General features: G+C 36.9%; 1 protein-coding gene across 14 annotated transcripts in view; it reads left to right on the forward strand.

The window, feature by feature from the left end:
* The window catches only part of PKP4 (plakophilin 4), a 312,885-nt gene that overhangs the window by 70,524 nt on the left and 229,227 nt on the right, over positions 1-13,134 (forward strand). For 2 of the 14 annotated variants that reach the window (XM_049888789.1, XM_049888792.1), the window contains exon 1: positions 6,365-7,648. The exons of 7 other annotated variants lie outside the window; for them this stretch is intronic. In XM_049888789.1, coding sequence (XP_049744746.1) covers positions 7,591-7,648 — 58 coding nt within the window. In that variant the 5' untranslated portion in view covers positions 6,365-7,590. Of the gene's footprint in view, positions 1-6,363; positions 7,649-13,134 lie in introns of those variants that run through there. 5 more of the 14 variants (XM_049888801.1, XM_049888790.1, XM_049888802.1 and 2 more) reach the window with 3 other exon arrangements.

A 13,134-nucleotide genomic window follows, 5' to 3' on the forward strand; every position in this document is an offset into this window, starting at 1 on the left:
CTAAGAATTCACTTTCCAAAAATATTTCATTTTTGACTCAGGTTAAAAAATCAAAAGTGGTTGATAAAAGAACTGTTAAGTATTTTTTTACAGTCTCATTTACTTTGTGGTAATTCTTCATGGTTGCACTCAGTTTTAGAGGACATGTTCTTGTTAGGTTGCTGCTACTGCTTTCTGTCTCTCATGAATAGCAGTATAGAAGTGTAGAAAGTAAGGGGTGGGAAATGGTTGAATGATTCACCTGGTCAGTGTAAAGCCTTTTCCCTCTAACCATAGACTGTGTTTTTCTTTCTTTTGCCTTTGAAGTTAAGGTGGCCGGCCCTGCACATCGTGGTAGTTGTTTTCACATTCTGTAAATTCATCTTGCTCTGTGTGTTATAGTTTGCAGTGGTACAGATATTTTGATTCACAAGTGATTGGTATCACATACTGAGTCAGGATACATGAATTTAAGTCTAGAGAGAGATTCGAGTGTTTTTCATTGGACCTCTAAATAACTGACCATACTTAAGGCATAAAGATGAGTTTATGCTGCTAATGGAGTGGCTGTGTCATGATGTAATTTCAGCAGTTGCTTATGGCAGCTGTTGGTCGAAGGTAAGTTGAAAGCCAGCTGGTTTCAATATCACAGTGGTGAAGAGCAACAGAGGACTGTAAAACTGGGACTCAGTCATGGCAACCTGAGACTATCCTATGTACTCTCTCTGATGTGTGTCACCCAGTGCTTTCCTGGCTTAGTCACCTGCTTAACTTTTCCTATGTGAGAAACTCTGCGTTCTTGGGGGAATGAATTGTAGGTCTTGATGAAGGCATAGACTTTCTGCTTCTTGGTTAGTTTAATATTTTGTTCTGTTCTTTTGCGACCATCTGATAACTGAAGTTAACATTGATGGCTTGCCCATTTTTATGTTATTTTGTTTCACAGATACCAAAAGAGCAGAGGGCATACATTGTATTAAGCAGTGATATCTAGTATTACACAAAAGTGATGTTTGGGGCTTAGGGACCCATAGAAATATCCTGAATGTGTTCTACAACACCAGAAAAGCTCTCAATGTCTTTGTTGCCGGTTGAATGCAGGGTGATGTGAACCCATTGCTCTCCATAGTGAGCTTCTGTCTACAATTGAAAAATTCTTGGATCCATCTCCAGTAGTGGACTTCCTCCATCTCCGCTTATTATGGTCGTGCCACTTTCCTTTACTAGGTACATCCAGTCTTTCCCACTCAAAGAGCATTTTATCCCCTAGAAATTCCCTGTAAAACATCAACAGTAGAAATGTCCATGAAGAAAGGTAGAAACCACTGCATGTCCCACCAGTTCCTAATTCCCACTGACAATTCCAGCATGTGTTTGGTAATAGTTTATAATTGATATATTGTTAGAAAATTAGTATTGAAAGATCAAGCTGCTCTCAAAGTAGTGGTAGCAGTAGTAGTAGTTACTCAGAAAGAAGAGAGACTTTCTGGGCTATAAAATGAGCAGATTGCCTTTTCAGTTTCTTACTCTACCCCATCAAAGAGCCAGCTTGCTCCATCTTCACCAAACATTAAGCTAAATGTCCCTTATTTATCATGGTACCTCTGATGTTCAAAATTATATATATTGCTGTAATTCTTAAGAGTTACGAACATACATACTCTCCTGTGGACAGATAGTACTTTTAATACAGACTTTATAATTCTAGTAGGCTGAATAGGCATCAAAATTTTATGTTCACGTCATTACCTTAATTGTAGAGAGATTCTGGAGTGGCTGTGGAAAGCCTTGTAACATGTGTTCTCATTCTTTGGACTGCCAGGGGTTCTAAATATTTATCGATCATTACTTATTTATACTCTGTTTTTAATACCATACTTTGTTGGTAAATGTTCCACCTTCCAGACGGAATTATTCAGGTAGTTGATAATATGCTCTTCATTATCTAGGAGAAATATGAATATCTCCTATCAGCCCATCAGTGAACTTCAAATCACAGTTTATGATCTTCAGATTAATAAAGGCAAGGTTCCCCCCCCCCACGAATTAAAGTGACATGAAAATGAATCCATAGAACTTCACAGTATTATAAACTCAAAATACTTATTTTAGATTCTGATGAGTTATGAATTTGTGATCAGTTCAATTTGATAGACTGAAGTTATCTTTGCACTTCAAATACCTTGAGATATTTTACCACACTGTTTTGGAATCACCACATGCTGCTTTTAATCTTATTCATTAAAGCAGGGTGCAGATACCTGTATTTTTTATTAAAAAAAAAAAAATTTATTAGCAGCAATAAAAAGTGTCTTTAAAGTATAGAATATAAATAGTCCAGTCTTTTCATTTTCTTTTTAACTTCGTGAAGATATACGTAGCAGAACATGCCCCCATCATTCATCAGTGTTTACATGTACAATTCAATAACATTGGTTACATTCTTCATGTTATGTCACCATTCCAACTATCTATACTCATATTGTTTTACCACCACTGACTTATACTCACTACCCCCTAGATTTCTTATCTGTGCTTTAGAGTTACTGTTGGCAGTTTGATCTCATATAGATACCTTTACCTTTAAAAGAACACAAAGGTCATGGCAAACATTATTTACTAATTTAGCCAAAGAGTAGTTTAAAGATGGCTTCAGGGGATAATTCCAGGTCGTGGTTTAAAAGTTTTCTGAGAGTGATAGATTCAGGGATTCCACCAGTCTCAATAGGTACAGAATTTTGTTTCATTTTCTTGCCCATTTAATCTGAATTGGTGTGAGTCGGAATCAACTCGATAGCAACAAGTTTGGTTTGGTGATGTTTCGGTATATTCAGACATAACCAAGACTTTGACAACAGATTTTTAGAATATTGCTGCCATTATAGCTCTGATTTATGAGTTCATGTAAACATTAGTTATACACTAGGTCTTCAGCTGAGAATTTAGAAATTCCAGTGTGACCACATTTTTATCTCCTGTTAATGGAATGTAGCTTCCTGGACTTGTGGTTATTTTCCTAAGTTCTTCCTTTGAGAAACTCAAAACTCTCACCAAAAAGAAACAAGTTACCTAAGAAGATTGAAAATGAAATCTGATTCTTTCTGACATTTTTAGTGCCAACTAATGAACAAAAGGCTTCTTTAAGGAAGCAGGTTGTTCAGTGGTTCTTTGAATATGAGCAGCCTAATATGTTAAACATTTTTCATTAAGCGCAGCAGTGTAGTGCCAGTTTCTGTTTTCAACTCCCAGCATAGTAAAACCAGTTCTGTCAGCAAGCATTTTATTAAATGTCCCAGGACGTCTATGACACTGTAGAAAATACATATAAGACAAGGATCTTGGTCTCGCTAAACTTAAATCTAAATAGATGAGGGAGCATTTTAAAGAGCAGGTACAAGTGGGTAAATAGGAACATTGTGTGTTGTTAAGACTTTAACTAGATTGATTGGTCTAGAGGAGTGAGTCATCTGAAAAAAAAGAATTGCAAAACACATCAAGGAATGCTTCTTAAGGATGAGACACTTACAGATGTTGCTGCTTATAATTCTCAAGATAACTTTGTAAAGTGTGTGTGTATAGAAGGAAGAAATGAGGTAGTGAACTTGATTTTATACTTGTTTTTGGATTTGAAATGATGGGAGCCAAAGAGGCTGTGCTCAGAAGGCAGTAGAAAGAGTGGGACTGAAGCTCTGAGAGGGACAGGATGGAGGGGTTGGTTATACTTCCTCAGCTTCAGGTGGCCGGTCGAAGGCCTCAGCTGTGAGAAGAGTGCAAGAATGCCCACTGTCTCGGGACAAGCAGATGCACAGGGAACCCCTCCAATTTTCCACGAAACTTTTGCCTCTGATTTCTTTAGTGTTGTATACTTCTGTATCTGCTTTCACTGATACCCCACCATTCTTAGTCCTTCAAAGTCCAGCTCAAATCCTGTTCCAAAACATCACAAAGGTAGTCAGGGAAGGTCTCCATGAGCCTGAGTGGTGTGAGGAAGGAGCCCTGCAGAGATGTAGGCAAGAGAGGACATGCAAAGGTCTGCAAAACCCTTGTTGGAGTCCTCTCTTACTCTGTTACCTACCAGTCCTCACAGATCCTTTTCCAAATCCTTTAGGTCAACTTTATTTTATACATATTGTATTATGTTGATGAAAAGCATGCTTTGGGTTAATTTGAGACACACACTTTTATTTGAATGCTATAATTTACCAGTATTTCTAAAGAATAACATTTGCTCAGTTAACTGTGTCACTTGACTGAATTTTTCCCTGGAAAGCAGTGATGAATTTTATTTATCAGAGAGAGAGACCAGTTAGAAAGACATATTCAAAATAATACATTTCTGTTTTGTAATTTTTTTTTGGTACGAGCTGTCGTACAGAAAATATTTCACCTGACAGTTCCACACACAAACACAAGATATTCCACTCTGAATTGGTCTCCTTGGATGTTAAAAAGAAATCTTTGATGAAAACATATATAGTCATAAAAATGAGTAGTATTAAAGCTATTAAAACTGGCACGGTATGAATTATATTTCAGTTTTTAAAAAAATGCAGTAATATACCTTGTCTGCAGAGAAGTGATTCTGGTTGGTTATTACAAATTTGAAGGCAGTTCTACATTGTTATATATCATCTTTGTGTGTATCTGTGTTTTTGGGTTGATGAGACCAGACAGAAAGCCCTGTTTATTTTAATGAGGACAAGTTTTATTTTAAAAATGTGTAAAATAGGGATAATTGCCTTGGTGCTGTATAGATACTATTTATGGAATCCTGTACTATGTTATCCTGGTTCTTGGTTTTGAAATTCATTTTTTGCACTTTAGATGGAACTTAAGTGGATTGTTTTATGACAGCAAAAGTTTTTAACAAATTATTAGACGTAAATGATATCCCAGAATTAAGATGTGGTTCTAAAACTGTTGACTTAGACTAGGGAATATTCAAAGCGTAGAGTTTAACTAACACACATAGTCGCAACACAGTGTACGACCACAACAATAGCACAGATATGATAAGTAAGATTTGAGGAACAGTTGGCAGATAAAATATTCTTAGGTAACTCAGTGAGAACAGATTCTGATTGTCAAGCTGTGATGTGCCTGTGTGCATGGAGCGCTTATTCAGTCATATGTAGCCTCACACAGTTTTCTGTAGGTATGTAGTTGTCTGTATTCATCATATTCTAGCATGACTAATAAACATACGTAACTTGTGGTGACTGATCTTTTCATTCGTATAGGTTTCATGTTAGGTCTTTCTTATATTTCTAAATTAAAAAAAAAAAAAAGATTGTTTCCAATTGGAATGGGTAACCACCCAGCTGGATTGATTGTCTGAGGAATACAGCTAGTGGTACAGATAGACAGACAGACAAAAAAAACCAGTTGCCATTGAGTTGATTCTGACTCATGGTGACCCCATGTGTTTCAGAGTATAACTGCACAAAAAACTTTCAGTGCTGTGACCTTTTGGAAGTAGATCATCAGGCCATTCTAAGGCACCTTTGGGCGGATTTGAACCACCAACCTTTTGGTTAGTAGCCAAGTGCTCAACTGTTTCTGACACCTAGGGACTCCTAGTGATACAGACGAAAACCAAACTGAAAACCAAACCCATTGCTGTCAAGTCACTTCCAACTCATAATGACCCTATAGGACAGAGTAGAACTGTCCAACAGGGCTTCCAAGGCCGTACGGGACTGCCACATCTTTCCCCTGCAGAGTGGCTGGTGGGCTTAAACTTCCTACCTTTCATTTAGCAGCTGAGTGCTTAACCACTGCACTACCAGGACTCCTTAATACAGATAAGGCCTCCCCAAAATCACATCACAGAACTTTGAAGTCACTGTGATTCTGAACCTGTCCTCAGTTTTGCAGTTCTAGGAATATATATAATATATATAATATATAAAAGAATATATATAATAAATAAAACCAGAATGCTATTTATTGATTCACAATGGGAAGGGAGGACTGCTTCCTAATAGTCAAAATATTTGAGTGTGCCAAATAAGGTTCCCCTTCTGGGATCAAGGTAACTAATGCATTGGTGAGCCTAGAATTTTGTCAAAGAGAGAGAGAGTTCATCTCAGACTCATCTCTGTCCCTTTGAGTGAAGATCTTTCTAGATCTTCTGACTTCCCTGGACAGGGCCAGTATCTGGGTTTTCTTTTCCTATGCTTCATACTAACTGTCCCCATCTCTGGTTCTGACCATAATTATGCCTGATGGATCATAATCACTTTGCTATCTGTTCTGGATATTATAGTTGTTTCCTAGATTATACATATATATATATGTATATTTTAAATAGCTTATTAGAGCTCTTGCAGGGGATACATTTACTGATTCTTGGTTTATTTTTACCTATCTGCAATGCTATCTTTATTTTATTGACTTTTCTGATTTACTTCTCCCAGGGACAGCCTTGTTTTCTTTTTCTCCAGCCTTGGAGGAGCAGCTCCCTGTTGTGTCTGGATGCTTCCTATAATGAAGCAAAAAGGGTGATGATTTTGAGGACTTATTTGTTGTCTTCTTTATTGTTCCTCCTGGACAATGAAGGACAAGGTTTCCTAGGATTGTATTCATCATTGTATCCCCCAGGGGCTTGTCACATAAAAGATAGAAGAATAAATGTTTTCTTTTACAGATTTTGGATGATTCATTCTTTTTGAAGCCTTCTTTAAAAAAAAAAAAAAAAAAGTTCTTTTTTTCACATTTGCTTCCTACGTCCTCACTGGCCTTTCCAGATGTTCTCCCAGTATTTTTCTGTCCTCTCTTAAAGTTGAAACCATCTAGCTATTTATTCTCTTGTACTTCTCCTTATCAATGTCATCTAACTCTAGGTCATTTTACCACATTTACTAGGGCAGTAATTCTTGTTTGTTGTTGTGTGCCCTCGAGTCAATTCTGACTCAAAGCGACCCTACACAACTGCCCCATAGGGTTTCTTTCCTAGGTTGAAATCTTTCATGGGAGCAGACCACCAGGTCTTTTCGTCCACGGAACCACTGGGTGAGTTTGAACCACTGACTTTTCCATTAGCAGCCCAGTGCTTAACCCTTGTACCACCAGGGCTCCTTAGGGCAGGGGTACCCAATTCAGTTTAACTCTTTGCCTCAACTTTTACCATCATCATAGGCAATTCTTAAAGTCCATCTCTCTCCCTGCCTTCATGGTTTTGTGTTCTCATCTCTACATTTTTCTCCCTCTTTTTCTCCTTTTCCCCATTCCCTCAACCCAGTTAGACCGTTGACATTCTTTAAACACCTTGTGCTGTTGTACACCTTTATGCCTTTGTAGTAACTCACCTTTCCTGAAGACTGTCCTTCCCTATGCAGAACTCATCTCACTTCTGCTGCGGCGTGTCCTGTATGTATTCAGTATTGCATTTATCACACTGTCTTTATTCCTGTTTTTCCTGCGAGACCGTGAAATCCTTCAGCTTCTTGATGGTCCTGAAACTGCCTAGCATATAAATATTTTCTGAATGAAAACACAGATACGTTATCATTCTTTCCCCTCAGTTTGTTCATCCTTTCATTGAATAAATATTTCATTGAACACCTACTGTATTTTAAGCACTTGTTTAGATGCCGAGAGTGCAGCCAGATGAAAACAGTGCCTTCCCTTGCTGAACTTGCAGTGAATGGTTGGAGGATACAGGAAAGTGAGTAGAAAATTACACTACAGTCCTTACATGGTCTGTCTGTGAACAACAAAATCCTAGAAGCTATGTAATGGTTGTTAGTTTTTCTTGTACTTTCTTAAGAAAGCTGTTTGGAGATATTGAGTGTGAAAATGTGTTGGGCTCTTTGAAAACAAAATATGGTATTAAGTATTTAGAATCTAGGCCGAATGAAGGAGACTGAAAGATAACTATCATTCCTTCAGCTTTAACTTGCTGAAGACAGAGGTCAGAAAGAAAGATTGTTGTTATAATTGTTAATCTGCAGTGCTTTATTTTTTGTTATTTCTTTTATCTAGGGTTGTCCCTTTTATTCTGAAGAACTGCTTAAGAAATTGAAAATTATTAGATGCATCCTTGCCTAATTCAGCATTAAAATCAATGATTTGGATGATACCCCATTTGAAAACTTCAGCTCTTCTTTACTTGTGTTCTCAATAAGGCACCATATAGATTTAACATCTGTCCTAAAGTGGACATGTTTTATATGAAGTGTTATATATCCCAAATGGGGATTTGATATGTCCAACCAAAGTACCAACGTACACCATATACCTAGTCTGTTTCCACATAAATGTTCGTGAGACAAACGTGAAAAAAATAAAATTTACACGTGGCCTGGAGGAGGATTCTTTTTCTAGAAAATAATTTATTCTTTCATTTAGAAACTTAAGTTTTCCAAGAAACTTACAACCAAAATACAATTTTATGCTTGATTTTGTTGGCAGGAATCTTTATTAAAAAGAGCTTAAATTTTTCTATGCCATTTTCTGAAAAGAATTTAATATTTATTTTTTAATATGCTGATATCATTGGAAAGACAGGGGAAAGCCAAATTTTAATTTTGCAAGATGGAACAATATGTTTTTCTAGCTATATTTGCTCATTCATGATATTGATTATCATATTGCAGGATTTCCCAAAATATGTTCCTCAGAATGTTAATAGGTAGTCCTCAAAAAACGAGGAGGTCTGTGGTCTATTAGGTGTGAGAAATGTTGGGTTAGATGAGATTGAACAAGTTCATTTTGTACAGGATGTTCAGCCTTTACAGTGTTACACACCAAAGCTGCTCAAGCTTGAAGGTGCACACTTAACATAGGGATCTTATTAACATGAAGGCTTTGATTCGGTAGGTCTGGGGTGGGGCCTGAGATTCTGCATTTCTTCAAAGTGCTGCCAGTGCAGCTGATCCATAAATCACACTTTAAATAAAAAGGTTGTAAAGAATCTTCCCAAGGAAACACACTCTGTAGCATATCCCAGGTTTACCAATGATAGAAATCTTACTCTTGGGGTCCTAGGAGCCTTCGTGGTGCAGTGGTTAAGATCTCAGCTAACAAAAAGGTCTGCAGTTCGAATCTACCAGCCACTCTTCGGAAACCCAGTGGAGCAGTTCTACTCTGTCTCGTAGGACTGCTATGAGTTGGAATCAGCTTAACCGCAATGGGTTTGGTTTGGTTAGCGGTGGTCCTTGGAACACACTTTGAGAAATTTAAAATAGAATCTTTAAAATTAGAAATGAATTAATTTATAATTTAAATCGAAGTCTAATGCAAAACTTCTAGGTTTTTATCTGCCAGACCACCTGTGTAAATCCCAAGACACTGAAAAATCATTTAGCTAGTCCACGTAGAAAGAAAAAGCAATATAATGAGCTAAAAAGACAGTGACTGCATGGATAGCAGAATGTTACCAAATTGTATACTTTTCTTATTTTTAATAGACCTTATAAATATTACTAAATGTGTAAGTCCTTAATTAAACAACTTTTACTTTATTTTTATTGCCTCTAGTAATTCATATCTAAATTACCGTATTTCCAAATCCCCATATGTGCTGTGCTAGTGATTTCATTAGTCTTTAATCTTTGTTAACACAGGCATTTGTTATGAAAAGCTAATGATAAAAACAAATCTTTTATTCAAACAGCTTGAGGTTTGATATGGCTTACCATACCCTTGATTGCAAAGATATAAAAACAAAAGTCTAGGGAGGTTTTTAGAAATCTATTGAGCCTAAAACAAATTTTGAAATAAAAAAAATGTTAATAAAAGTAAGTAATACATTTGGGTGCCTTTTCCCCACATGGGTCCTTCAGCTCCACCTGGAATAGTTTCTGCATTTAAGCATGCTTGTTGGAACACTTTTTTAAGCACCTGCCATCTGTATTTGAGCTCTTAGTTTCTTGTTTATCTCAAGCTGCACTTTATTGTTGGTTAATTTGTCTTGTCTTCCCTTTTAGATTGTAAACTGGATTGGAGGTCCAGTTCTTATTCATCCTTACACCTTCAGTAACACCTGGTTGATAGTGTGGTACAGAATAAGTAGGAGATCAGTAACGTAAATTGTTGTTGTTGTCAGGTGCTGTTGAATTGGTTCCGACTCTTAGTGATCCTGTGTACAACAGAACAAAACACTGCCCAGTCCTGCACCATCCTCACGATTGCTCTGCTTAAGCCCATAGTTTCAGGCACTGTGTCAATCCATCCCATTGAGGGTCTTCCCCTCTTTCACTGACTCTGCTTTACCAAGCATGATGTCCTTTTCCAGGGACTGGTCCAAGTTATGTGAGACGAAGTCTCACCGTCCTCACTTATAAGGAGCATTCTGGCTGTACTTCTTCCAAGACAGATTTGTTTGTTCGTCCAAGAGTTCTTGGTATATTCCGTATTCTTCGCCAACACCATAATTCAAAGGCATCAGTTCTTCTTTGGTCTTCCTTATTCATTATCCAGCTTTCACATGCAATTGAAAATTCCATGGCTTGGGTCAGGCTCACCTTAGTTCTCAAAGTGACATCTTTTGTAAGTATAGTAAATGATACCATTATAAAATAATTCATTATATAGAATTTAAGTTTTTTAACCCTATAACACTTAAAAATAACATAAGTTAAATTATTTTTCTTACCCCTCTCTCCTGCCTTTATGATCATATCGTTTAGTATTGTCCATTGCATAACAAGCCACCCCAAATCTCAGAGGTTTAAACAGTAACGATTTTTTATTTCTCACAATTCTAGCCCAGCAAGGAGGCTCTCCTGCTGATCTTCCTTGGGCTCACTCAGGTGGCTGCAGTCAGCAGGTGACTTGATCAGGAGGGACTTTTAAGATGGCTTGTCATAGGTGTCTGAGGTCTCAGCTGGAATTACGGTTTCGCAGGGCCTTGTTCTCCATGGCATCTTTTAATCTCAGTTTCTTCAAAGCATAGTGGCCTCAGGGCTCCTAAAAAGAAGTTGCAAGTCCTCTTAAGGTTTAGCCATAGATGTTACACAGTCACATCTACCACATTCTGTGATCAAAGCAGTTGGAAGGCCAGCCCCAGATTCAAGGGATGGGGCAATAGATTCAACTCTTCCCAGGAGGAACGACAAAGTCACAGTATAAAGGGGTGTGAATACAGAATACAGTACAAAGGGGCGTGAATACAAAGGGGAAGAAGGACATTATTAAAATATTGTTAGTTTTTTTTTGTTTTCCAGATCTGTCAATTTCTGAGGTATGGTATATAGTTAGTTTTAGTTTTTCTTCCTATTGCTGCCAGTTTGTATTTCATGTATTTTGAAGCTGAGTTTTTAGGTATATGAAAGTCATGAACAGTCAATGTTCTTGGTGCATTCTTTTTCTCAATTTGAAATTTCCCTTTTTTGTTCTTTTTAAAACTTTGTTTTGAACTCTCTCATATTTTATTCTGTATTTTATTTTTTGTGTACTCTATGTAGTATTTTATAAAATTAAAACATAACTTTTGCTTTTTCTAGGAAAATTTAATCCATTTATTTTTGTTACTTTACTATTTTGGACTTGTTTTCTCTTTGTTTCCTTTTGTTTTATTTCATCTTTCTCCTTTCTGGTATGGAATCAATAAAGATTTCTTTATTCCTTCCCCACCCCCTCAATTTCTTTAGAAGTTATGCATGCTATTTCTATTCTTGTATTGATTTTTCCTAAATTATTAGCACAAAACTTAAGTATTTTTATTTTGGCACCTGCATTTAATCTGTATCTACGTCTTATCCTTAAGAAAAATAATTAGTACAGTCTGACTTCAGCATCTCAGCCCTCTGATGTTGATATCATATGGAATTTATTTAGACTTAATCTTCAATTTTCCTGGATAATTTGCTTAGTGTTGTTTCTTACGTCTTAAACCTCTATCCTATTTGTTGCAGATACTTCCTTAAAAATTGTTTAAGACAGATCTCTAGGTGTTAAACTCTTTGAATTCTGGTATGTCTTAAAATGCCTTTGTTTTGCCTTCATATTTGAATCATAATTTTTGTCCACAAATTGGGAGCTATTGCTGTAGCCACTGCTTAGTTGATAAGAGGTCTGATGCTGAACTGATTCTCATTCCTTTGCAGGCAGTTTGTTCTCTGTAGAAACATTTACAGTCTTTTCTTTTATCCTTGAAACCTAGAAATTTTGATTGGTTGGATCTAAATATGATTTATTTGTTTCATTCATTTTATTCACTTATTGACCCATTTTAAGTAGTTTACTTTCAGCTCTGGAAAATTTTCATTATTATTTTTTCTTCTGCTTATCTTCTTCAACTCTGAGTGATTAAATGTTATCACTCTTGAGTCTAGTCTTGAGTCTCCAAATTGTTCTTTTATCTCCCCCCAACCCATCTCTTTGTGTGTGTGTCTCAGAGTATTTAGATCACTTTTCTGAAATACACTTTAAAAAAAAAAAATTTATTCTGCTATTCATCCCATTGATTTTTTTGGTCCTGTAACTTTTTAAAAAATTTTTTAAGGTCTCTCTTTATCATGCTCACAGTTTTCAATTTAAACTCTAAGGATATCCTCCCTATTCTAGTTTACTTTCTTCTGTTTGGGAATTTGGTCCCTCCAGAACATCCCTAGCTGGCTGAGGCCCTGCTCTGCCTCTCCAAATCGTTCTTTCTTTGCCTGTGGCAACTGCTTGGTCGTGTCCAGGGCGGGAGCTCACACTCAGCTGTTTTAGCTGTCCCTCTGCCCCTGATTATCCTGATCTTGGCCCCAGGCCTAAGAGCTTTGAGTCTGGATTTCACTCATTCTGAGCTTGCACCTTCCATACCAACTGCTCCCACCTCTAAAGCAGGACTTTGTTTGTTTGTAGTCGGAATCAACTCCACCACACTGGGTTTGGTTTTTTGGTTTTGTTTGTGTGTGCGTGTTATAGTTTCCTCGGGTTATTTCCTTATAGGCCTACACCCATTATTTTTCTGACTTTTTGGTGTACTGATGGTGTTTTAAATTTCTTGAATGAGTAATTTTCTTATCTTAAACGAACAAACAAAAAAGCACCTTTTCTGTTATTTCATAGAGTTGTGAGTTGGAGAAGAGTGGAAACATATGCTTATGTTGCCTCTTGATCCAGTCATTCCCCTCCCACCCAAGGTTAATTACATTCTTACCCTATTGATTCACCTTCTTATCTGTGTGCAACCCTTAATATTCCAGGCAGTACTCTGAAATT

This window comes from Elephas maximus, chromosome 6 (assembly GCF_024166365.1).
Source record: "Elephas maximus indicus isolate mEleMax1 chromosome 6, mEleMax1 primary haplotype, whole genome shotgun sequence".
Taxonomy (NCBI): Eukaryota; Metazoa; Chordata; class Mammalia; order Proboscidea; family Elephantidae; genus Elephas; species Elephas maximus.